General features: G+C 46.1%; 1 protein-coding gene and 1 long non-coding RNA gene across 3 annotated transcripts in view; one reads left to right on the top strand and one right to left on the bottom strand.

The window, feature by feature from the left end:
* The window catches only part of Adam12 (a disintegrin and metallopeptidase domain 12 (meltrin alpha)), a 341899-nt gene that overhangs the window by 268041 nt on the left and 49384 nt on the right, over positions 1 to 24474 (top strand). The window contains exon 12 of the mRNA NM_007400.2: positions 19458 to 19635. Coding sequence (NP_031426.2) covers positions 19458 to 19635 — 178 coding nt within the window. The remainder of the gene's footprint in view (positions 1 to 19457; positions 19636 to 24474) is intronic.
* Positions 3608 to 23233, bottom strand: Gm51500. 2 transcript variants are annotated; one of them, XR_003946887.1, is made up of 4 exons: positions 22868 to 23233; positions 7347 to 7965; positions 4917 to 5747; positions 4273 to 4493 (listed from the first exon to the last, which is right to left on the bottom strand). It is a non-coding gene; the product is annotated as a predicted gene, 51500 (long non-coding RNA). The 2 variants fall into 2 exon arrangements; XR_003946886.1 differs by having other exon boundaries at positions 3608 to 5747.

The following is a 24474-nucleotide window of genomic DNA, read 5'->3' as shown; positions in this document are numbered from 1 at the left end:
GATGGATGTTGAGTATACACCCATAACAGGACAGACTCATATCTGTTTGGTTCCCATTATGATCCCACATTCCTATCCTAAGAGTGGTGTTTTTAATTTTCTCAGATGGAGAGCAACTTCCCAAGCAAGTGGGTGAATTAATCACAAAAGCCCCAAATGATGGGAAAAGCCAAGGGGGATTTGTTTCATTGTGGTAGAAACAGATGAGAAAACCAGCCAACAAGACTCCTGCAGGTTAGAGTTTCATAATTGGTCAAAGTGACTATTTAATGCTCAGCCATAAGTGAGCCATGTACATCAGCCCCTCTGAGGCTCAGGGAACACCAATGAGTGAGAAGTGGAAAGGATTGAACAAGCAGGAGGGAGCTGGGGAATGGTAAAGATCGCTGACGTCTGAGCATGACGTGGCTCTTTCACTCTTGAACTCACGGTAGTTGTGATTGACTGAACAGCATCTGTGCCATGTAGCATCCAACAACATCCTGCACGTGGAATAGAAGAGGCTCATGGAAAAAAAGGAGGAGGAAGAGGAGGAGGAGGAGGAGGAAAGGCTCATGGGACCTTGGCCCTCCCTGGGGTTTTATTGAGGTAGTTAATGAGGTAGATGAAGGGGAAAAAAGGCATTTTCATTAGGGGTGCATCTACAGATAAGATGTCTTTGATATAAACAAACATTTGCCCACACCCCCATACACCACCCTAATGAAACTCACTGGGTCACTAAACAACAACAGCAGCAGCAAAAAGAAAACGTTCAAGTCCAAAAAGGGTTACTTGGGACAAGGAAGGAACAGGGGAAGTTCTAGGGGTAGAAGATGAAGGGGGTAAGTATGATCAAAATATGTACATATATGAAAATGCCATAATAGGTGGGGTAATGCTGGCACATACATATTGTCAGCACTTTAATATCAGCACTTAGGAGGCAGAGCAAGGAGGATCTCCCAATTCAAGGCCAGCCTCATCCACATAGGTAGCTCCAGGACAGCCAGGGCTGTTCCATGGGAAAACCCTGTCTCTGTCTCTCTCTGTCTCTCTCTCTCCCTCCCTGTCTCTGCCTCTGTCTCTCTGTCTGTCTCTCTCTGTCTGTCTATCTCTGTCTCTGTCTCTGTCTCTGTCTCTCTCTCTCTCTCTCTCTCTCTCTCTCTCTCTCACACACACACACACACACACACACATACACACACACAAAGGAAATAAAAGAAAATGTCAGAAAAACGTCATAATAAAATCTATTATTTATAATTAACATATACGTGGGGAGATGGCTCAGTCAAGTACTTGATGTATAAGCACTGAGGACCTGAGCTCATATCCACAAAACCCAGTGATAAAACTGAGCACAGGGCTAGAGACCTGTAACCCCATGCTGGGTGAGTCCAAGTCCCTGGCACCTTCTTACAAAGCTAAGCAGAGTATCTGGGTCCTATAGTCCTAGTGCCAGGGAGATTCTAGTAATTTCTAAACAGCTAGTCTGGCCAATTGGCAAGCCCAGGCTCAGTGAAAGGAACTGTAAAGTACACTGGAGACTGTTTGAGGGAAATACCAGTGTTGACCTAGATAACCCCATTCACATGCATGCATGTACACTCATACATGTATCGAATGACTTGTATTTCATAAAACATTCATGGTAGCAGGGAGACAGGCAAGGGATCTGGAGGTGACAAGTTGAAAGAGGCAGAGTTCTGAATAGAAGATTCTGTAGGCATGGATGAGGGGTATCTCACCCCTGAGCATCTTATCTACTTGCCTGAGTAGACCTGGGTACCACAGCATCCATCGGTAGGTACTTGTAAGTCCAAGAGAGTGCTTCTTAACCTTCCTAATGCTGTGGCCCTTTAATACAGTTCCTCATGTTGTGGTGCCTCCTCAACCATAAGATTATTTCATTGCTACTTCGCAAGTATAATTTTGCTACTGTTACTGATCATTAATGTCAATCTCTGATATGCAGGAGATCTGGTGGGGGGGGGGGGTTGCAGCTCACAGGTTGAGAACCACTGCTCTAAGAGACAGAGAGATCTTCAAACCCAATCGTGGTACTACATTTCAAATCTTCCCAAAAGTGACAAATAATTTAATTCCCCGTGTACAGAGAGCCAGAGTTGGAAGGGAGCCAGCTGAGCATGCATGGGGAGCAAAGGTCAGCCTGAGTGCCTTAAAGGGATTGAGCAGAAGTGAGGCCGTCCTCTCCCTGAACGTTTCCAGCTCATCCCAAGCTACAGAAATTCTCTTTGAAGGGTTTGCCTGAAAAAGCGTGTCAAGGGAATGGGATGAATAGTGGTTTCCTGCGAAAGCTCCCAGAGGCCAAGAGTCATCGACGTAGAATAGACACCCCATCAAAACCCACCCCCTTCCAAATTCTGAGCAGCTGTGTAAGATCACAGAACACTCTGAACATGGAGGGATTTGCAAAGATGGGGCTGAAAGCCCTTATGTCTCTGCATCATCTCATTTGAGGATGACAGGGCTGTGGGGGTGGGTGGTTCTCACTGAAAAGTTTTGTAAAATCTTCATTGGATTTTTTTTTCTCAAAGTGTTGAGATAAATGATGGAAATCTTTATCCACGTGAAAGGAAAAGGGGTAAGGGAAAGCCTTAGTAACAAAAGGAGGACTCCAGGAAGATGAAGTATGACTGGTCAAATCAATTTCATTAGCCAGCTGGCATCCTTGAGTCAGCTCCATCCTGATTTTAGCTTAGGAGGGAATGGCCTGGAGGGAAGATAAGCACACTGGGAGGACCTCATTAGTGTACTGCATGCTCCTGTTTACTGCCTGGGTAAGTAGATAGTGCTTACTGGAAAATAAAAAGGGTTGTCTGCAGTTAGTGCAGACTTCAAATACTGTCTGGTATGTATATAGGGCTTAGCAGCATGGCCTTTTCTCTCAGGCTGGACACTGTATAAGCACTGCTCCTTGAGCTTCCAGCCCAGGGGAGATGACACAGGAAGTGTGCCATCTACCTCCATAGATGGCACTTGTGCTGTCCTGGGTCAGGGAAGAAGACACAAGTGTGTCCATTTTAGAACTAGAGGAACTGGTGCTCAGAAATCTAACAAGCCACCAAGTTTCTGTATCATCCAAGCAGAAGCCCAGGGATCTAAAGCTGTGTTGCCTCCTAATATTTTCGCCACATGAAAGTCACATCCATATTTGGACTTTTTTGTAAGAACAAAGGCCCTTCTCAGGACAAAGTATCCCTACTGCAAATTCTGGGAGGCAGAAGACAGACAGCCCCATTTGAAAATGGTTAGGTCTACAAAACTTCTTCGAATTGCATCACTACAGCAGATGTAATTGCCTGTCATGGCCTCTCTAATCCAGCACTTTATCTGTAAAGGCATTCCAGCTGATGTTCTCCTGACCCCATTCCCTCCCAGGCATGAACCCCACATGGCTTCCTGCTCTTTCTAGAAAGTGGTACAAAGGTTTTTACATGAAGGCAAAGGTAACTCCTGGGTCTCTCTACAACTATGCTATCCAGAAGGAACCATGTTATGCTCCATAAGGTCAGACATTTGTTTTATCCATTGCTGAATCCTCTGCCCCTGAGTAGCACCCAGCGTGTACTAGAACTACTATTTCCTGAATGACAGGGTGGGTGTGTTGGTGAGCAGATTGATGGGTTGGGGGTAAGTGCATAGATATAAACTGATGCATAGATGGGTAGTTGGGTGAGTAGGGAGAAAGTGAGCAGGTAGGGATGGGGTAGATGGTGAGTGGGTGAGTAGATAGGTGGGTAGATGAATAGATGGATAGGGGGTTGGAGTGATGGTGAAAAGATGGGTGGGTTGGAGATTTGTGGATGGTTGGGTGGTGGATAGGGGAATGAATGGATAGTTAGACTGACAGGTTGGTAGATAGGTAGATGGATGATGGATGGGTGGGCGGCAGATAATAATTGCATATGTAGATGAATGGATAAGTGGCAATTACTACACAATCATTTGTTTCCTATTTTAATGACTAAAGCTCTAGAGGAAAACCTGTATGACCATCATCATTTTATCAAATTTAGCATTTGTCCATCCTCCATTTTCCTTTTCTGTGTGCACCACATCTTTTTTGTTTGTTTGTTTGTTTTGTTTTGTTTTGTTTTTTGTTGTTTTTTGTTTGTTTGTTTGTTTGTTGAGACAGGGTTTCTCTGTATAGCCCTGGCTTTCCTGGAACTCACTTTGTAGACCAGGCTGGCCTCGAACTCAGAAATCCACCTGCCTCTGCCTCCCAAGTGCTGGGATTAAAGGTATGCACCATCACGCCTGTTTTTTTTTTTTTTCACCACAACTTTATAAGCAGGATTACAACCACTTACAAGAATGGACTCGATACAATCAGTAGAAAAACTTACAAAAACTGAAAGTAGGAGTTGAGTAAACACCCAGGATGAAAAGGCCAAGCCTGTTGCTATTCTGTATGCACTCCATGGAGAGCGAGGAGATGAGAGAAACTTGCTTTGCAAATGCAGAGGGTCTTCCCAGTGGAGCTTTTCCTGGAGGTATGCCAAAAAAACCATGTACAATCTAACAGTTCTAGAACGTATAACCAAAACCCCATCACCCCAACTAGACCTCACTCCACTGAACAAAGAACTCTGGCGTCTTTCTCATGCTGCTTGTCACAGCCCTGAGAATGCAGACACACTCAGCTCCCTCTGATAAGTGAGAAGACTGCAGGTCAGGGAGGACAGAGGCCCAAGCTCCTGGCTCCAAGCCCAGTCCTTTGCCCTTCACCAGGTGCCAGCGAGCTTTAGGGCCTCAAGCTCTCGGGACTTGGGGATGAAATAGAGAGTCTCTCACCATTCCTGTACTCCCTGGTGGGAACCCATGCAAGAGACAACTAGCGGGACCAGGACGAGATGTGCACTGATTTTTGCCATAGCTGGGGGTTCAGAGTTCTGTTATGGCTGCCTTACCTAGCAGGTCTGACGCGAAGCTCCTTTCTCCTGAGAAGCATGGTATGTGCAGGTGTGTCTGCTACCACAGCAGAAAGGAGTCTATTACATGAGGCGTATAAATTGTCCCTCATTAAGCACAGCACCGGTTCATGTCTGTCAGCACCCAGCCCTGGAGAGCCCCACACGCAGAAGCTTTTCCATTTAACCGAATGTTAAGCTGCTCATCTGACACAGACAGAGCCTCTGCCGAACCAATGGGAGCCTCTGAACACTGTGTTCCTTGCCACTGGGTCCTTGGCTTCCAGGACCTCACTTCTGGAAGGAACAGCTATTCTGTGTAGAAGTGAGACGGTGGCAGCATCCAGAAGCTTCCTGTGTATGATTTAACTCACCACAACTCACTTAGTGTCCCTCTATTCAAATTCCTGGGGAATTAGATCCCCACTTTAATTAGGTTCCAGTGAGGAACATTGGTCAGAGCTCACATGTTTAGCTCCATGAACAATTATGTTCAGCAGATGGATTCTTCTGTGCCCTAGGTGCTTTCTATTAACCACGACCATGTACTACCGAGGCGAGGACATGCTAGAGTCTTCACCGTAGCCTGCATCTTCCTTAGCCTTCAGTAGCCCATCTAGCAGGCCCATTGACTGGGTCAGCATTGGTTCTGGTGAAGTCACTGCTGTTCTTGCAAGAATATAAAGATGCGGTTCCCATGGTCTTCACTAAGGTCTGGTCCATCCTCTGAGCCAGTGTTCTTGGTGTCCAGCCAATATAGCATCAGGTGACAGAATGGGCTCCGTCCATGCCTCCCTCTGATCTGGAGTGATCAGGCTATCCTGCGGGAAGCTAATTCAAGACAGAATGGATCACAAGTTGGTTCAAATGAACCCAGGTGTACTGAGCCTTGTTCTCCACGACACCAAACTCCCTCAGGCAAGTGCTTCAAGGTGCAGTTTGGAACTGGAGAAGACCCCAGGACTCACCTTTATCTCTCTGGCTCCTAGGTGCGCCAAGGCACTCAGGTGACTGCCACTTTCTACAAATAGTACCTGCATGCCCCCCTCCACCCAGCCCCTTGTGTCAGGTCCTGTCTGAGGAGCCTCGTGGCTTGTGCCTGGGGTTCGGGGGGAAGAAGCTCCTGACAGCTCTCCCAGGCCTAGAGGATGAAGAAGATGGCAGGCTTCTGTTCAAAAGCCCTGTGTTCAGTCCCAGCTCTGCATTCCTTCAGTCCCAGTAAGGCTCCTCGCCTCTCTGAACTCCCGTTTCCTCAACTGAAAAGCCATAGTGATAAAATTTGACTCATGGGATATCAAGGGGAGGAGTTTTATTAAGAAAATGGTGGATACTGTCAGCGTTTCTAAGCCCCCTAAGTGTAAACTCATAAGTTTACATGGCGAGCCTATCAGACCGCTGAATGAAAGCAAGGGCGATCAACCAGGGCACCAACATCACCAGCCAACCCAACTGAAGGGCCCACTTGGTCGCGCCTGCGTTCTATGCCTGGAGATGAAAAGGTTTTATGCAGAGGTGCAGTTGCAAAAGACCTGAAGGCTTTTCTGACAATGGCCCTGGAATCTGAGGTTTAAAAGCTGACTGAGGTGAACCCACCCAGTTGTGACTTCTTGCACTGTCTCACTGTAGGAGGACCTAAGTCCTGTAGGAAGAGAACTTGCAGTGAATGCAAAACTGGTTCTTTCATGGGGACAACATAGGATTGGCTCCACATTTCAAAGGACTGGGCTGTTTCTTAAAGTCTATCTTTGCATGTTATGTGAGTGTGGCCCACAGTGAGCTCCATGCCTGGAGAAAAGATGGGAGGACTTGAGGATCTTGCTCCTGGGAGATGAGCTTCAGGGGAAATAAGGGGAAAGCTGTAGGAAATTGAAAACAAGGGGAGGCTGGTAGTTGCCTTCTAAACAATGTGTTCTTGTACCTGGTCTGTGGTTGGTTGGCTGGCTGGCTGTTTGCTTGGTTGCTTGCTTATGCTTCTGAGCCCTGTTCCCATTTGCTTTTAGAACTCAGAAGTCATTTTGTTACCCAGTATGGACTAAAGTGAGAGAGTATGTAACTCTTCTTCATTTGGCTTTGCAGTTTTACAAGGTTGCTGTATTCTGGCCACAGTTAGGACAGGTTGCTGTATTCTGGCTACAGAGATAATGGATTCTGTACCATCTCTGAATGTTTCTAAGCCCAAGGCAAGGCAGTCAGAGGCATCTTTCCCTAAGTTGCCTTAGGGAAGATACTGTGAACTTACCCCTAAAACTTTGGGGGATTTGGTTGGAGTTCTGTTGTCTTCATCCTTAGAGTGGGAGGTGATGAGCCCCACTTTATAGATATATAACTGAGGCTCGAAGTAGTGCTAACAGGCAGGTACTCAGACATCTTCCCGCTGGTTTTCTTCCTCCCCACCTGTTCCATACCACACCTCCCAGGGGAAGGACATACCAGATCTGCTGTGCTGTGGCTTCCATCTCAGTCTGCAAATAAAATGTCAGTTGGAAGCTCCCAGCATCTTATTTTCCAGGAGCTGTTGAGTAGCTCTTTACAGTGATGTCATTTCTGCTCAGTGAATATGTGAGTTTGGAGTTTGGTTGTAGTTGTTGGGTTTTCTGGTCTGGGGTTTTGTGTTTGGTATGTATAATCTTGCCTGGAGAAGACTATTGTCATGCTCAGCATCCCTTAGTTGCCCATAGTTCTTGGTCTAGAGATGGATCCCCTTGAGATTCCCCATTTCTTGTCAGCATGTTAACTGTTATCAACCTTGTTCAGGTCTTAGCTAAGCAGCCACATTATTGAGGTACCATGGATGTAGCTTCCCTGATGCTTCTAGGAGTCATAGTCTCACTGATGGTTTTCTGGTCCTCTGACCCTTAACATCTTCCTGTCCCCTCTTCTGAAATGTTCCCTGATCTCAGGGTACAGGGTACAGGGTACAGGGTACAGGGTACAGGGTCTGATGGCCCTATGATTGCTTGTAGTCAGCTTTTTGACCAGTCATGGTTTCTGTAATGGTCCCCATCTGTTGCAAAGAATGTCTTTGATGAGAGGCAAGAGCTACGTTGATCTGTGGGTATAAGAGCAAATATTTAGAATGCAGTTAGGAATTATATTCTGGTTTAACAGAGTGGCAGTTGTGGGTTCCCCTTCAAGGTCCATGACCTCACTAGCCCCAGAGAGTTGGCTAGGTTTCCAGTACCAATACTGCCCTTGCTGAACAGGCATTAAGTCCGATCAGAGAGCTGTTACCACCAAGATGTGAGTACCACCATTGAAGTCATGGGGTTATCATGCTGGTCATCGTATTAGTTTATAGGCATCACTGCTGAGTAGACCACTGGTTGCCTCCCTCCTTTCCAAGGTGCACAGTACCTTCTACTACCATGAAACTAGTCTTTATGGAGGAGGCTTTCAAGTCAGATCCAGCGTGGGTCCTCCAGGTCTTGTGTCAAAAGTAGGATTTGGAGTCTGAAGTGCATGGTGTCTTCAACATTAGAAACTTGCCTTCAACCTCTCAGAGGCAATTAAGGGCAACAAAAAAAGCCCATATTGCTTGGGGAGTCTTGGACTACCCTAACCAACAACTTGAAAGTACTGGAGATTTTGTTAGTGTATGGATATTGGGGGAGGGGTTGTCAGCCCAAGTGAGATAACTTCACTTAAACTATATACATATATACATGTGTCCACATGGTTTTCCATGAATGCCATTCTAGGTAAATAATAGCATGATGCTTCCTTTATGAAGTTTCCAGGCATCTCAATGTTAGTTTACCTCGTCTCCCCATCTCCCTTTGTATTGACATCCTTCCTTGCTTGAGTTAAAGTACCCTTATTTTATCCATTTCCTATTTCGAATCTCTTGTTAACCTGCCATTCCCCTCTCTACTATTTACACACACACACACACACACACACACACACACACACGGAGGGGTAAAGGGCTTCTTTTACTTGCCTGGTTTCTTCAGTCACTCTATGTTATTATATACTGCCATCCGAAGTCCTGTAGCTAGGAACCATAGATAAGAGAAAGCGTGTGATACTTGTCTTTCTGGGCCTGGCTTACTTCATCCAATATGGTCTTCTATAATTCCATCTATTCACCTACAAAGTTCATGTTTTAATTTTTTTTCTTACACCTGAATAGTATCCTGAATAGTGCCTGTGTACCACATTTTTGTTATCCACTTGTCAATTGAAGGACATTTTGTTTGCTTCCATGTCCTAGCTCTTGTGAGTACAGCATCAGTGAACATGGCAGATAGGATGTTGTGTCCTTTGAACATATGACAAGGAGTGGTATAGCTGGCTCATATGGTAGATTTAGTTTTAGCTTTTTGAGAGTTCTCCACACTGGTTTTCTGAGTGGCAAACACATTTGCAATCCCACCAACAGTAAATGAGAGTCCCCCTTCACCCACATACTCTTAAACATTTATTGTTGGTTGTTTTATTGATCATTACCATTCTGACTAGGTTGAGTTGCATTCTCTAGGTTGTTTTGACTTGCAGTTCCCTCATTGTTAAGGACAATAAACAGTCCTTGAAATATTTCTTCCTTTGAGAACTCTTTGTTCAGATGTGTAGCCCAATTGTTTGAATGGGTTGGGTTGGCGTGGGGAGGTTGAATCTTTGTTTTCCAAGGTCGTTAAAAGTTTTACATATGAATCCTCTGTCAGATGTATAGCTGACAAGGTTTCTCTCCCATTCTGTGAGCTTCCTCTTTACTTGATTGTTTCTTTGCTTTTGCAAAAGCTTTTTAATTTTTGAGGTCTCACATGCCAATCATTGGCTTTGATTATTGGGCAAATGGAGTCCTCTATCATGTAGAGCACTATCTATGTTTTCTTCTAGTATTTTTTTTCAGTCAATTTAAAGAGATAAACATGGATGGTGTCCCACCCCCATTTCCTCAAAGCTAGCTTTCTCCATCAAACAATCTATTCTCATTCAGGACCTGTGAAGGTCTCTTCCTCTTCCTTCATCACTGCTGCAGCTCTGAGCTGAAGTAATGGACCAAATTGCCAGAAAAGCAACAGAGTCATAGGAAACTGTGAAACCTGCAGCTCCTGTGTCCAACCTCCTCCCAGAAGCTTGGCCTGGAGGCCTAATTTTTACTGGAAAAGTAGTTGTCTCCTAAGGGTTCCCAGCGAGCTTTCATTAAGCAGATAACTCCAGACTTCTGTCAGGGTTGATAAATTGGCTCAGTATGAGTCACCCTAAGTCTACAGTCATGAAATGTACAATAGGCTTGAATGAGAAAAGGCCTTTCTGACTACAGGTTTCTCAAAAGTAAAAGTCCCTAATCATGTTTTCTTGGCAGTTTGGAGACAGCTGGACAGCTGGATATTAAGTCGTGACTGCCAGTATAGTGGGAAGCCCTAAGTGGCTTCCTCTTTATTTTTTTTTAAGTAGTAGGGTTTTATTTCCCTGCAAATCACCCTCCTTTCTACTTCATTTTCTTTTTATGTCTAACCTTGCATTCAATGCAGTAAGTTTGCCCCAAGTGTCCCTGGCAGTTAAATATTAGAGAAAAGGGTGAATGTGTCTAACAAGAGGTCGTATCTGGGCAGGAACCACAGCAGGATGCTGCTGGTGCCTCAGATCAATTCTCTGCACAGAACTGAAAGCAACTTTCGTTTCTGGGTCTCGGGTGCAATTACTTTAAAGTGTTCTTGTGCCCGGGGACAGGAGCATGGGAAATGGCTTCTTTTCTGAGTACTTCTCCACTTTTATTGCTTGCCCAAATCTGCCATTGCTATATGTCACTTCAACTAGCTGCTGATCTGGCATATTAGGGATAGTTTATTAAATGTATTAAATGGTGTGCTGTGATGAGCTTGCCAAGAACTATAGAAGAAACAAACTTGTGTTCTTAAATGCATACCATGCATGGACTGAGCAAGATCTCTGATGTCATGAAAAACTGTAGAGCCTGATTTGGTCCTCGCTTCGTAGAAGCACCAGGAAATAGGCTAGTGAGTAAGAAAGCAAAAGTACAAGTGAGGAGTGGGAGGGAACATCTCCTGCCCTGTCCACAACACAACACTGCCCTGTCCACAACACAACACTGCCCTGTGCACAACACAACACTGCCCTGTCCACAACACAACACTGCCCTGTCCACAACACATCACTGCCCTGTGCACAACACAACACTGCCCTGTCCATAACACATCACTGCCCTGTCCACAACACAACACTGCCCTGTCTACAACGCTGCCCTGTCCACAACACATCACTGCCCTGTGCACAACACAACACTGCCCTGTCCACAATGCTGCCCTGTCTACAACACAACACTGCCCTGTCTACAACACTGCTCTGTCCACAACACTGCCCTGTCCACAACTCTGCCTTGCCTAATTTGTGTGTAGAGCAAGGACCCATGGATCACTGCAGCTCTGCTCTGTTTTGCTTTTTAGACAGGGTCCCTCCATGGCACCTTGGTTGGCCTGGAACTTACTGTGTAGACCAGGCTGGCTTTGAACTCACAGAGATTCGCCTGCTTCTGCCTCCTGAGTGTACTTAACCACACCAATGTTACTGCAGTTGTTAGTATTTATGAACACATACCTGATCTGGGTTTGTCTTAAAGAGACAGGCAGAAACATGGGGAATTTTAAGTTTATACCCAAAACCAAGTTAAGGTTTTCCAAATGCTACACAGAGCTTCCCAGAAAATGACACCAGAATGGTATCTAAGCAAAACACATAGAAGGTGCACTCTGAGGAGCCTACACAATGTTTCAGAGTCGACTCAAATAGGTGGGAGTTGCTCCAATGGTATTCTTAAGACATGAGTCTTAGGTAAGGCGTTCTCAAGCTTAAAATGGTATCTCTTGGCCCATCTACTTATAACCAGATGTAGTGCCATCTTACCATGGAACAGTCTTTGAGCCATAGAAAGGGAAGTTGGATTGATGCATGCTACGATATGGATGAACCTTGAAGCACTATGCTACAGGAAAGAACCAGCCACACAAAGGGACAGAATGTGTGGTTCATTCTCCATGCAGTGAACAGAAGTAACAACTTAATAGGCCTGGGTTTGAGTGATGGGTGGTGGTTCTCAATTGTTTTTCTGTTGCTGTTATTAAACACTCTTGACCAAAAACAATTGAGGAAAGGGAAGTTTGTTTTATTTCATGCTTACAGGTAATAGTCATTTGAGAGAAGTCAAGACAGGAACCACAAAGAAACACTAATCTCTGACTCCTACTCAGCTACCTTTCACATAGAGCTCAGGTCCACCTGCCTAGGAATGGTGCTGCCCATAGTGGACTGAGACTTCCCACATGAATCATTAATCATGATAATCTCTCACAGACATGGTCACAGGCCAGTGTAATCTTAAAAGGTGAATTTTATATCTTGTGCATTTTGTATCAAATAAACCACTCTCTTGGAAGCACACAGGTGCTAGGGACCTCCCAGTGTCCCTCCCACTCTGTGAATCTGTATAGGGCCTTGGAATCTGCATCCCTACTAAGGTATTTACACTTCTGCCCCTAGACCACACTTTGAAAGGCATTGGCCTAGGCATGTACTGACCTGTAGGCAGGTTGGTCCCCAGCATCTAAGATTGGGCATCAAGTGTATGCTGATCACTTGCTACATTTCAGCTGTTCATCACAGGTAATCCAATGCTGACGTAAGTAATGAAGGAAATAGGGTAGTTTTCTTTCTTTCTTTTTTTAATTAGATATTTTCTTCACTTACATTTCAAATGCTATCCTGAAAGTCCCCTATACCCTCCCCCTCGCCCTGCTCCCCTCCCAATCCACTCCCACTTCTTGGCCCTGGTATTCCCCTGTACTGGGGCATATAAAGTTTGCAATACCAAGGGGCCTTTCTTCCCAATGACAGCAGACTAGGCCATCTTCTGCTACATATGCAGATAGAGACACGAGCTCTGGGGGTACTGGTTAGTTCATATTGTTGTTCCACCTATTGGGTTGCAGACCTCTTCAGCTCCTTGGGTACTTTCTCTAGCTCCTCCATTGGGGGCACTGTGTTCCATCCAATAGGTGACTGTGAACATCCACTTCTGTATTGCCAGGCACTGCATAGCCTCACAAGAGAATAGAAACAGAAGGTACTCTATCCAATTCATTCTATGAAGCCACAATTACTCTGGTACCTAAAGCACACAAAGATCCAACAAAGAAAGAGAACTTCAGACCAATTTCCCTTATGAATATCAATGCAAAAATACTCAATAAAATCCTCACACTCCAAATCTAAGAACACATCAAAACAATCATCCATCCTGACCAAGTAGGCCGCATCCCAGGGATGCAGGGATGGTTTAATATACGGAAATCCATCAACGAAATCCAATATATAAACATACTCAAAGACAAAAACCACATGATCATCTCATTAGATGCTGAGAAAGCATTTGACAAAATCCAACACCCAGTCATGATAAAAGTCTTGGAAAGATCAGGAATTCAAGGCCCATACCTAAACATAATAAAAGCAATATACAGCAAACCAGTAGCCAACATCAAACTAAATGGAGAGAAGCTGGAAGCAATCCCACTAAAATCAGGGACTAGACAAGGCTGCCCACTTTCTCCCTACCTATTCAATATAGTACTTGAAGTCCTAGCCAGAGCAATTAGACAACAAAAGGAGATCAAGGGGATACAAATTAGAAAGGAAGAAGTCAAAATATCACTATTTGCAGATGATATGATAGTATATATAAGTGACCCTAAAAATTCCACCAGAGAACGCCTAAACCTGATAAACAGCTTCAGTGAAGTAGCTGGATATAAACTTAAACAAATCAGTGGCCTTTCTCTACACAAAGGATAAACAGGATGAGAAAGAAATTAGGTAGTTTTCAATCAATGAACTTGAAATCAAAAGACTTATTCAAACGCCAGTGTCTGTCAGCCCCTGAGTAGAAACCCATTGTCCCTTTGCAAATGGGACTCATACTCTCATAGGATTGTTTTGAATGAACAATTAGGCCAAAATCTAACTCAGTGACTAGCTTTAGGAATTTATAGTCTTGTAGTACTAAGACCATAACAGGAAAAAAAGAATAATTAACCTGCCATCCCCATATATGTAGCACAAATAACTGTGCACCTAAGGGCCTGACAGTTCTAGGACTACTTCCTGGGAATCCTACAGGATTTCTAGAAATGGTTTGAAAGACACATGAGGAGGCATTGGGCAGCCAGATGGAAAGTGAGTTGGCAAAGACTAATCCTGAGGACAGTGGGTGGTACTCAGGCCATAACTGAATCCTCTTGGGACCCTCCGTAGCTTAGAATATAATGGAATCTTAAAAACTACTTCTCAAATGGGTGAACAAATAACAGCAAGTTTTGATGACAACATCCGTATCCACTGAGCTCCACCATTGTAGAAAACTCTAGGGCAGCAGACTAAGAGACAGAGAGGTGCACTTTGCCTTGGTGACTGTTCTCCATGTCGCCTCCCTGGTGTAACTAAACTGGAATGACAGCATCCATCAGTGGCCACAACGCAGGCCCTGCAGCGGATGCCTAAGGCCACAGAAAGCAGATTCAAGGCCTGGCTCAGGGCTCTTTGGCACACTGCTCATGCTAATGAAGGAACTCAGGACTCCGTGAGCCCGCAGCTCTTGGCTCTATGCTCTGGCCACTCAGCACTGAGTGGCCCTTGGAGGTATAGAAAGTATTCTGGTATGTATAGATCAGAATAGTATTGTAATGAAAACAATCTGATATGTGGGTTCTTTTAATCTCCCCTTCTTCTCTTTTGAGACTTGAAATAACTTCAGTTTACTAAACTTTGTACAGGGAGTAGAGGTCAGGGTTCGTTAGCTTTAAGTTTTGATGCTTTCTTAACAGTGAACATTATTCCACCGAGCACCTTGGTAGCTCAGGCTAGGTAGTTTGCTACAATTTGGGAAATCAGGGTTAGAGTTTATTAGGAAAGTGCCATCGAGAGTGTGCCAATTATAAGATGATCGTGTAAACGACTCCATGGGGAGGTAAGTCTGGGTGGGATAGACACCAGGCCTGCTTGCTCACAAAGTCAAAATCTCCTGGCTTTCTGTCATTTTTGCTGCCTGAAGGGATGAGAGAATGTATTTGTAAAACAGACTGGCAAAGCTTCATGGGTAAGGACACTCTGGTATCTTCTCACCATATCAAGACTTTGTCCTTTGCCGTGAATGACAAGGACTGGCTAGGGATCCTTTTCTGGAGAAGGGGCTGCTTCTAGAGGTGTGTATCTGCTTTGTTACTGATGAATTTCTATCTAACTGCCACCCATGCCCACCGTGAGCTCTTCCCAGGGTGTGTCCACACTGTCTTTATCTTGACCTTTGGAGGGGCTCGGTTTCTCCTTTCATAATGAGTTCTCTTCGGGGCTTGCCTACCCTCCATATCAGGTCAGTGTGCATCACTTAGCTTATGTCCCTCATCCCCATCACTGTTTGTTATCAAAGAGCTATTGTGGGCTAGGGTGGTATCAGGGCTATCTATCAAGTGGCTTGGGGTTAGAGCCTGGTATGCCTGAAGCCCTAGTTACTACCCCAGTACCAAAAACAAGGAGAAACTATCTAAGGGAAGGGCTAGAAAAGGCCCAAAAGTCCCTAGGTTGGAGGACGAAGACCTGAGGACCATGGCCAGTAGTCTCTGGGAGTTTTATCAAGCAAGACTATAAAAGCCAGCATGCCTAGGCTTTGGGGTAAGGGACAGCTCTGGGATGTGTGTGACTGACCCTCAGGGTCAGCACCTTACCAGAACCTCACCTAGTATCTCAGGAGGACAGTGCTGTTTTGCAGATCCAACAGAGGTACCCTAAGACATCAATGCAGGCACGGCAGAGGACAACTTAAGAACTGGTCCTCACCTGTCACCTTGTTTGAAACAGACCACTTGTTTCCCATTGAGTACATCAGGCTCCAAAGGCTCCAAAGGCTCCTGTGGCTTCTCTTATCTCTGACTCCCTTCTTATCATTGGGAGCACTGAGAATGTGGGTTCGGGGCTCTGGCCTGAGGTCCTCACACTTGCATTCTGAGCACTTTACTGAACCATCTCCCCCACTGCCAAACCTTCCCATCAACTTAGCCTAGAGTCTTTTCTAATTAACCTGGGCTCCCAGAGGGAGCTGGACACAGCCTGCCACCACAGCACCTAGTTGTGTATATCTGAGAATGAAGTTCAGGCCCCAAGGTCCTGAAAAGGCCTGCCCTAGTCCTTGGCCAAGCTACCTCCTATGCATGGGACCACCTTCAGCATCTTGAGTAATAGAATAGTCTCTTCCACCATGCCTTTTCTAAATTGTGAGTGTTACACTCTGTTGTTCATGGGAGCTTTTCTGCATTATTTTGATACCAGCAATAATCTATCTGCCAAGGAAATGTACAAAGATTCCAAAGGGAACTTTGTTACAGCCCCGTTCATCAGTCTCAACCGTCTTCCTGTCTCAGAGAGCAGGACTCGCTTTCATTTGTTTATTTGTGGTTTGAATTATACTCCAATTAGCCTGAAAGTGAAAGAAGGCAGGGGGAGGGGGAGGTACAGAGGAGTGAATGGTGTCATCAGCTTGGCTGCATGAACCCTCAGGACCCAAAACTATTGCCAAACTCTGTCATGATGTGGCAGTTTCTCTGCCATAGGTGGGGAGATGTAGCTGCTTGTGTTGATCTGGCCAATTGATTGAAATCCAATTATAATGTCATCCTGTAAATGTCTCCATGGGGAGGTATGCTGGGGCGTGCTGGACAGTAGACTTGCTTCCTCACTAAGTCATAAAACCTGGCTTTCTAGCAGGCCAGTCCTCATTGTCTTGAATGCCTCAAGAGATCAGAAAATGTGTTTTTAAGAGAGAATGGAGCCGGTCATGGTGGCACACACCTTTAATCCCAGCACTCAGGAGGCAGAGGCAGGCAGATTTCTGAGTTCGAGGCCAGCCTGGTCTACAAAGTGAGTTCCAGGACAGCCAGGGCTATACAGAGAAACCCGTCTCAGAGAGAGAGAGAGAGAGAGAAGAATATGAATATGAATGAATGGTATACTTTGTGTTGGGATAACTATATTAGTCTGTTTTCTGTTGCTACCACAGAACATTGCTGATGCATAATACATAAAGAGGTTTATTCCACCTACAGTTTAGAGTTTGTTCAAAGGCATGGTGCTGACATCTATGTCCCTGGTAGGGTCCTCATGGCAGGAGGTATCACAGTGGCAAAGGGCTTGCAGGAGGAAGCAGTCATATGGCGAGATGAGGAAGCAGGAGTGACTCCAAGGCCAAGCTTGTTCTTTTGATGTCTCATTCTAGTGGGAACTAGTCAAGATTTCTTGGGAGTTACAACCCTTCTGGCGGTGGCATCCCACCTTCCCGGGGGGGGGGAAGGGGGGGGAGGGTACCACCTGTGAAAGGCCCCTAACCTTTCAGCAACAGATCATTGGAGCTACTACCAGTGTGTGTGTGCATGTGTGTGTGTGTGTGTGTGTGTGTGTGTGTGTGTGTGTATACATACATACATACATACATACATACATACATACATACATACATACATCCCCTAGGGGGACCCGCTAGGCCATACCCATAACATGGCTGCTCTAGGAAAATGTCCCCAGTTCTCCATGGCTCTCAAGAAATGTGCTTTTCTCTTTCTGGGAGTCAGAGCCAGATTCCACAAATACAGCTCCTGGTCATTTGAGAAAAGGGGAAAGAAAGACTTAGGGGAGGAATAGTCAGTTCAGCAACACAGACCTAACGTCACTCCTGCTCACAGCCTACTGCCAACAACAAGTCACAGGGTCCACTCAGGGGCCAAGGGCATGAGCAGCTCTTCTAGACCCCAGAAAGGGACCAGTGCTTTGTGGCTGACCCCACCACACCCATTCTAGCCCTGGAATTTATAGACAAGACCAAGACCTACATTCTGGACTACCTCCATTTGCTGAGAGCTGTGTCAGGAAAAGACCATCACTCAGTCTTCATAGGCCTGCATGTCAATATCAAATTGATCTACAGTGGGACAGACCATATGTCCCCTGAACACATAGAACCAATACATAGCATCATTCGTGCCATTTTCCTCTGTGTATGTATCAATAAAGGCATTACTATGTGTCTGTTGGTCTGTGTGTCAGAAGCTAGTCAAGGAGACCTTTGGTCCAACCTGGAGGGAGGGTTCAAGTGAAGGGGAAAGGGCATGAGCAGGGAGGGGCAAGTGCCTCTGCTGTCCCTGCTGCTGCTGTCCCTGCTGCTGCCATCACTGTTGCTGCTTTCACTGCTGCTGCTGCTGCTGCTGCTGCTCTGGTGGTGGTGGTGCTGCTGCTGCTGCTGCTGCTGCTGCTGCTGCTGTGCTGAGCCTAGCAGAACTGAGCTCGCTGGCTAGGGAATAGGTGCAGGGAGTTTCTGGGGGCAGAAGCCCTGGGAGAGCATCCTCTCCCAGGCAGTGAGTTTTATAGCTCTGGTGACAGATGCTCTCAGACAATGGAGTTATCCTCACACATTTCTATTCCTTCTGGATATGCAGATCTTATATGCAGTTTTGGGGTGGGGTGGGTCTGACATCAAGTGCTTTCTATTGGCTTGGCCTGAGATGCGGCATCTACATGAGGAGGGATGTGTGAGTGCTGTCCCTACATAACTGGTGGCCACAATTCTCTCTGTAGGGGGCTGTGGCTATGGGACAAGGGATTAGAGTTGGGATCAGTTGAAGCTCCTCCCTTATGGATCTCCGGGGCTTCAAGCCCTAGCTCAATATTACCAGGCTTCCTCTCACAGTCCACCACCCCACAAGTGTCTTTGTTATAAATTCTAGACCCTAAGACTTCATTTCCTACAACATCACCTCTGTGGTAGTTTGCTTGAGAATGGCCTTAATAGGCTTATACATTTGCATACTTGGTCCTCAGTTGGTGAAACTGTTTGGGAAGGATGAAAGTGTGGGCTCATTTGGAAGAGGTATGTCACTGGAGGCAGGCTTTGAGGTTTCAAAACACTCTTGCCATTCCCAGTCTGTCTTTGTTTCTGTTTCTCTGTCTCTCTCTCTCTGTCCCTCCCTGTCCCCCTCTCCCACCCTCTCCTCTTCCCCTCCCCACTTTTCTCTCCCACCTACTTGTGGATGCAGATGTGAGCTCTCAACTGTTCCTGGCACCATACCTTTGCTCTACCATCATGGGCTCCGATCTTCTGAAACCATAGCCCAATTACATGATTTCCTTTATAGGTTGCCTTGGTCATAGTGTTTTATCACAGCAGTCAAAAAGTAACTAATACCTCCCTGAAGAACTATTAATAGCACCATAGTATGACTGTCTAAAGCTACTGATGCGGAACTGTCAAAAACAGACAAACAAAAACAAAAAAATAAACACTTTGTTTTTGACAAAGCCCTTCTTCCTTACCCTATGGGAACGGGTGCCAGGACTTCCTGACAGTGCTTCACTGGACCATGGTTAAGCAAATCCTGATTGCTGTGAGCAGCTGTGTGTTACTGCACTAGCATCCTTGGACACAGTGCCTGAAGGGAGGGATGGCCCCTGGTGCCTGTGTGACTCACTGTGGCCTTTCTTTCTCAGGTTCCCATTCCCCATGGTGTTCAGCAGCTGCAGCAGGAAGGACCTGGAGGCTAGCCTGGAGAAGGGCATGGGGATGTGCCTCTTCAACCTACCAGAGGTCAAGCAGGCCTTTGGGGGCCGGAAGTGTGGAAATGGCTATGTGGAAGAGGGAGAAGAGTGTGACTGCGGAGAACCGGAGGTAAGGGGACTCTCTCCATGGTGCCTGCCATTGCCTCTGACTGGGAGGACAAAGGAGCTTGAGCGAGCTCAGGCAGCAAAATGAACAGGCTAAAAACTGGTGATAGGAGTCAGGAGAGATAGCTTGTTAAAGGACTGGCCATGCAACCAGGAGGGCCTGGGTTCCTAAAAACCCATGTGGAAAAGCTGCGTGTGATAGTGTGTGCCTGCAGTCCCAGCACTGGAGGTCAGCAGAGATAGGCAGATGTCTAAAACACACTAGCCCTTCAGCTTCATCTAATGGGTGAGCCCTAGAGGCCTCAGTGAAAAATCCATTCCAAAACGACAAAGAGGACAGAACCTGAGGAATGACACCTGAAGTTGACCTCTTGGCTACACACAAACCACACACACACACACACACACACACACACACACACACACACACACACACACACACACTGAGCAAGGGGGAAGAAAAGGAAGGGAAAATGAACTAATAGTCAGGATATTGGTATGATAGAGATTCTCTGGAAAAGTCCCATATGGCCACCTTGAAAAAGTGCCCCATAGTTGGTGGCTTTTTGGAATGTTGGCCATGTACCAGAGTTGGCTGTATCACTTGGCTTTAATAGGTGAGTGCCTTCTCTATTGAAGGTTGCCCGTTCTTAGTGAAGTGAGGATGTGAACCATGAAAGCATTTATCTCAGAGTCTCTTAGAAAGCAAAGCCCTGGGAGCCTGGCTTCTAAGAGCCCGTGAGTACTGTGCCTTTCTCTTTGCAAAATCCGCTGTGAAAGGGGAGTGTGAATAAGCAGCACTGAGCTGAGCTTTCGGTCTAGCTGAGATTGCTCTGAAGTCTCCTCTCTGCATGAACAGCTGAGGCTCTAGAGGCTCCAGCCATTCAGCTTGTCAGTTCTCAGAAGCATCAAGGAAAAGCAGCTAGCATTGACATCCCACCCCAGGCTTAGTGAACCCTGCTTCCCAGCCACTCTCTGGGAAGTTCCTTAATTGCAATAGGCCCACGATGAAACTGGTCAACATGAAACTTGTAAGTCACTTGTCACTCCCTAAACAGTCTTGAGAAAGGACAACAAAAAGAACACTGCCACCTCCCAGCATGATGTGCCCCACACAGCTCGGAGGGGATTGTACTCAGAGTACACCGAAGCCAAGCATTTGTAGAGCAGGCAGGCTGGTGCTCCTTCCATGGGAACCTGCATAAGCCAGAGTGGGAGACAGCTCTGAGGCAGGTGTGGGCTCAAAAAGGGCTCAGGAAGCCAAGCTTCTCAAAGGGCTCCTTTGGAAGGAAAACCTCGGGAAACAATGCTGGGACAGGAAGCCAGAGCATCTCAGACATTCCATGCCCATCCCAGCAATAATAGAACCTTCGTGTTAGCCTGTCTCCAGGTCCCCGAGAAGGCTCCATGCCAGCAGGAATGTTGTTATGCGCACAAGAACCAAGGAGAAATGTGCAGCCCACGGGCCTGGTGGGCGATCAGATGGCGTGAGGCAAGGTAGAGGTAGCTTTGTGTCCTTGACAAACTCAGAGCGTATCCGTGTAACAACGCCCTTGTCCACAGCATCTGCAGCAGTGGTTAATGTTGCTCACAGGGAGTGAGGAGCTATTGCTGGCTAGGAGCAAGTCCTAATTACAGAACGTTACAGAATGGTTTTGGGATTAGCGGAGGGAAAAGTGAAGCCTTCGTGGGATAGCAAGTACAAAGGAGAAAAGTCCCTTGGAGGCCTTGTTAATTGCTTAAAGAAACAAGCCAATTAGTTGAAATTACCCACATTTCTCAGGAGAGGCCATGTTGACTTAAGACGGTTTGTCTTTGATCTGAGTGCCTTATAATTATTTATTAATGCGGAGAAGGAGAAGTCTGATGGTTCTTCATGGAATCATGAATGCTAAGATGTGGAATGACTCCATTGGCAGCCATTCACCCCATCTGCCTTCTATACCATGTACCATGGCCACTGTGTCCCCACGGCTGTCATCACTACCCCATACATCATCATCATCCTCTCGCTGCTATCCCCACCATCAGCTGCCATCTCCACAGCTCCCATCACTGCCCCCGACGTACCTGCATCACCACCAGCCTCACTACCTCTGCCACACACCAGTGTCCCTACCACCGCCGTCACTATTGCTATATCCTGAGACTCAGCATCAGCATCCTCAGCATTATCACCACCAGCATCACACCATCAGCACCAGCACTCTATCAGCAGACCCCCAAGTTCCTACTGTAGCTATTCTGTTCTGCTGCTCCTCCATCATCTCCACCAAGGAATCCTACAGCCGTGGTTGAGAGCTTGATTTCTCTCCAGGGACCTCACTACGCTGTGTTGATTGTGACAAACTCCTCATTAAAATGGAGCCAAATTCTGCTTGCATGTAGTTCCTGACTTGGTATTTCTGTGGTTAGGGCCCTCACTTCCCATTAAGAGGTTTCTTGATATTTTAAGAAAACCCCCTTTCCCGCCTCTAAAGATCTTCCTCCCAAGGACCCTGTTAACATCACAGGGAACCTTCTGCCTTGGGTGGTAGTGCTATTTTAGTGGACTCTTTATGCTCCTGTCTAGGTTCGGATGTCACCTGTGCTTAGCCATGGGTCCTACTTTTGTTCAGTTGCTATTAGAAAGCACTCTGATCAAAAGGTACCCAGGGGAGGAAGCATTTCGTCAACTTACATTTCCAGGTCACGGTCCACCACTGAGGAAAGTCAGACAAGAGCTTGAAAGCAGAATCCATGAAGGAGGGCTTGCTCTCTGGCCCATGCTCAGACAACTTTATTTGCCATCCCAGAACCACCTGCCCAGGAATTGGCACTGTCTACAGCGAGGTGGCCATCCTAAATCAATTAACAGTCAAGCCAATCCCCTACAGACATGATCAAAAGCCCCTTGATTGAGACTCCCTTCTCAGATGACTCTAAGCTGTGTCAAGTTGCCAGTTCAAGCTTACAAGAATACCAAACTTCTTTGCCCAAGACTTTTGGTCAAACCTATTACCTAGGTTCTTTTTTTCTGGTCCCTTGTGCTCATGCCCTGAAGACACTCCTCCTGCTATTAACCGTACCAAACCATGCCTCCCCTGATCCAAGGAGGGACTTGGCATGTCACACCAGGGAAGCAGGGAATAACAGGTCTGAGCAGTGTACCCCAGCTCACAGCTGCAACAAGCCTGTGCTCTCCCATTCCCAGATGTAAGGCCCATTGTTTCTAGGAAAGTGCACAGTAGCCTTACCCCAGCTCATGATGACCAAGAGTCCCCATCTGCTCCCCACAGCCCAGGAATAACCGTTTGGTCCTTGCAGGAGGTTCTGTAATGGCTTCATCATTCTTTCTGATTCGGAGACCTGGCATTCAGGTCTTCTCTTCTCCTCTGCTGCTTCTCTGCTGGCTAGTAAAATAGCAAACATTAGTAGAAAAGGATCTGTCTCTTTCTGAGAAGTATGGTAATATAGAAGAAGTAGACTTGGGGTAGTTAAAACCTGTTGCTACCTTCTGGTAGAAGGCCGGAAGGATGTCCTGATAACTCAGCCTTCCAACCAACAAGACTGGGAACATGCACAGCCCCATCGAGGATGCCAGCCCCTCACACATCTTTTAAATGTCATTATTTCTTTCATGTGATTGATCCCCTTTGAAGTCTTTCCACTTGGATACATTTCCTTCAGAGCTGCTGCTTACATTTTCTAGTGATTTGAAGGCAGACAGGAGGAGGCCTTACAAGTATTTCAGCCGCAGATATCAGATGGCTGTTTTAACTCAGTGTTGCAAGGAAATCTCTGACTCAGCTAATACAACATTAGGGAAGCCACTGAGACCATAGCGAGCAGAACAGCGCTCCTGCGCATTCCATGGCACTGGTCCAGGATGCAATTAATGGGATCCTTAAGGGGGAAAAAGTTTCTAAACTTGTATAGAGCTGTAACCCCATAAGCTAAAACCCCTCAGTGTCATGAAAGCTGCCGCAGTGACTTCTGGTTGGCAGTTTTATCTTATTGTATACATTACATGTCCCGGATGTTTATAAAGTTCTCAAACAGATTTAAAATTTAACAGCTTTGCCAGTATGCATGGTAGGAACAAATGTAAACAGTGCTTGACAGACCAGTTCATGGGATGCCTTAAATTGTCCTAATCACTGGCTAATTTAGTAATTATATCTATGCTACAAATAAGTTCATTCACAAGAGATAGTCCTAAGGACTAACCTATTATACTGAGACATGGATGTCATTAGCCTCATGCTGCCTGGTTATATTAGTAGAAGCTCTTCAGAGCACATGACAAATAGAAGGTTGAGGACTTGGGCAGCACTAAGCATTCTATGGCATTTTCTTCTAAATTGCACAGATTCCAAGCTACCAGGATGCTCTAAAGCTCATGGACTTCAGATATTCACTACACAAAACAGTACAGGCCTTCTGCTAAAACAAGCAGAGGGTGTTGATCCGCATCTCTCTTTGCCAGAAAGCCATGTCCTCCCATGGTGCAGGAGCTACTGCAGGAGATGAATTTCTTCCTCGTTTTTGTTTCAGAGAGCACGATACAGCTCGCCTTTTATCAATTTGGATACTCTAAAACAGGCATGCTCAAACCAGGTATGGTGGCCTAAGCCTACAACCCCAACACCATGAATGCAGAAGTAGTAGGATTGGCCACCACAGGTTAAGGCCAGCCTGTCTACAAAGGTGGTGCCATGCCAGCCAGGGCCACATAGAAAGACCTTGTCCCCAAAAACAAGAAAGAAGGCTGATGAAGAAGGCCCAATTTAAAGAGTGCTTACCTTGCATCCATGAGTGCTTGGGTTTGATAATTAATATAAGAGGAAGAAAAAAAAAGAAG

This window comes from Mus musculus, chromosome 7 (genome assembly GCF_000001635.26).
Source record: "Mus musculus strain C57BL/6J chromosome 7, GRCm38.p6 C57BL/6J".
In the NCBI taxonomy this organism is placed as follows: Eukaryota; Metazoa; Chordata; class Mammalia; order Rodentia; family Muridae; genus Mus; species Mus musculus.
This window is presented reverse-complemented; position numbering and strand designations above follow the sequence as displayed.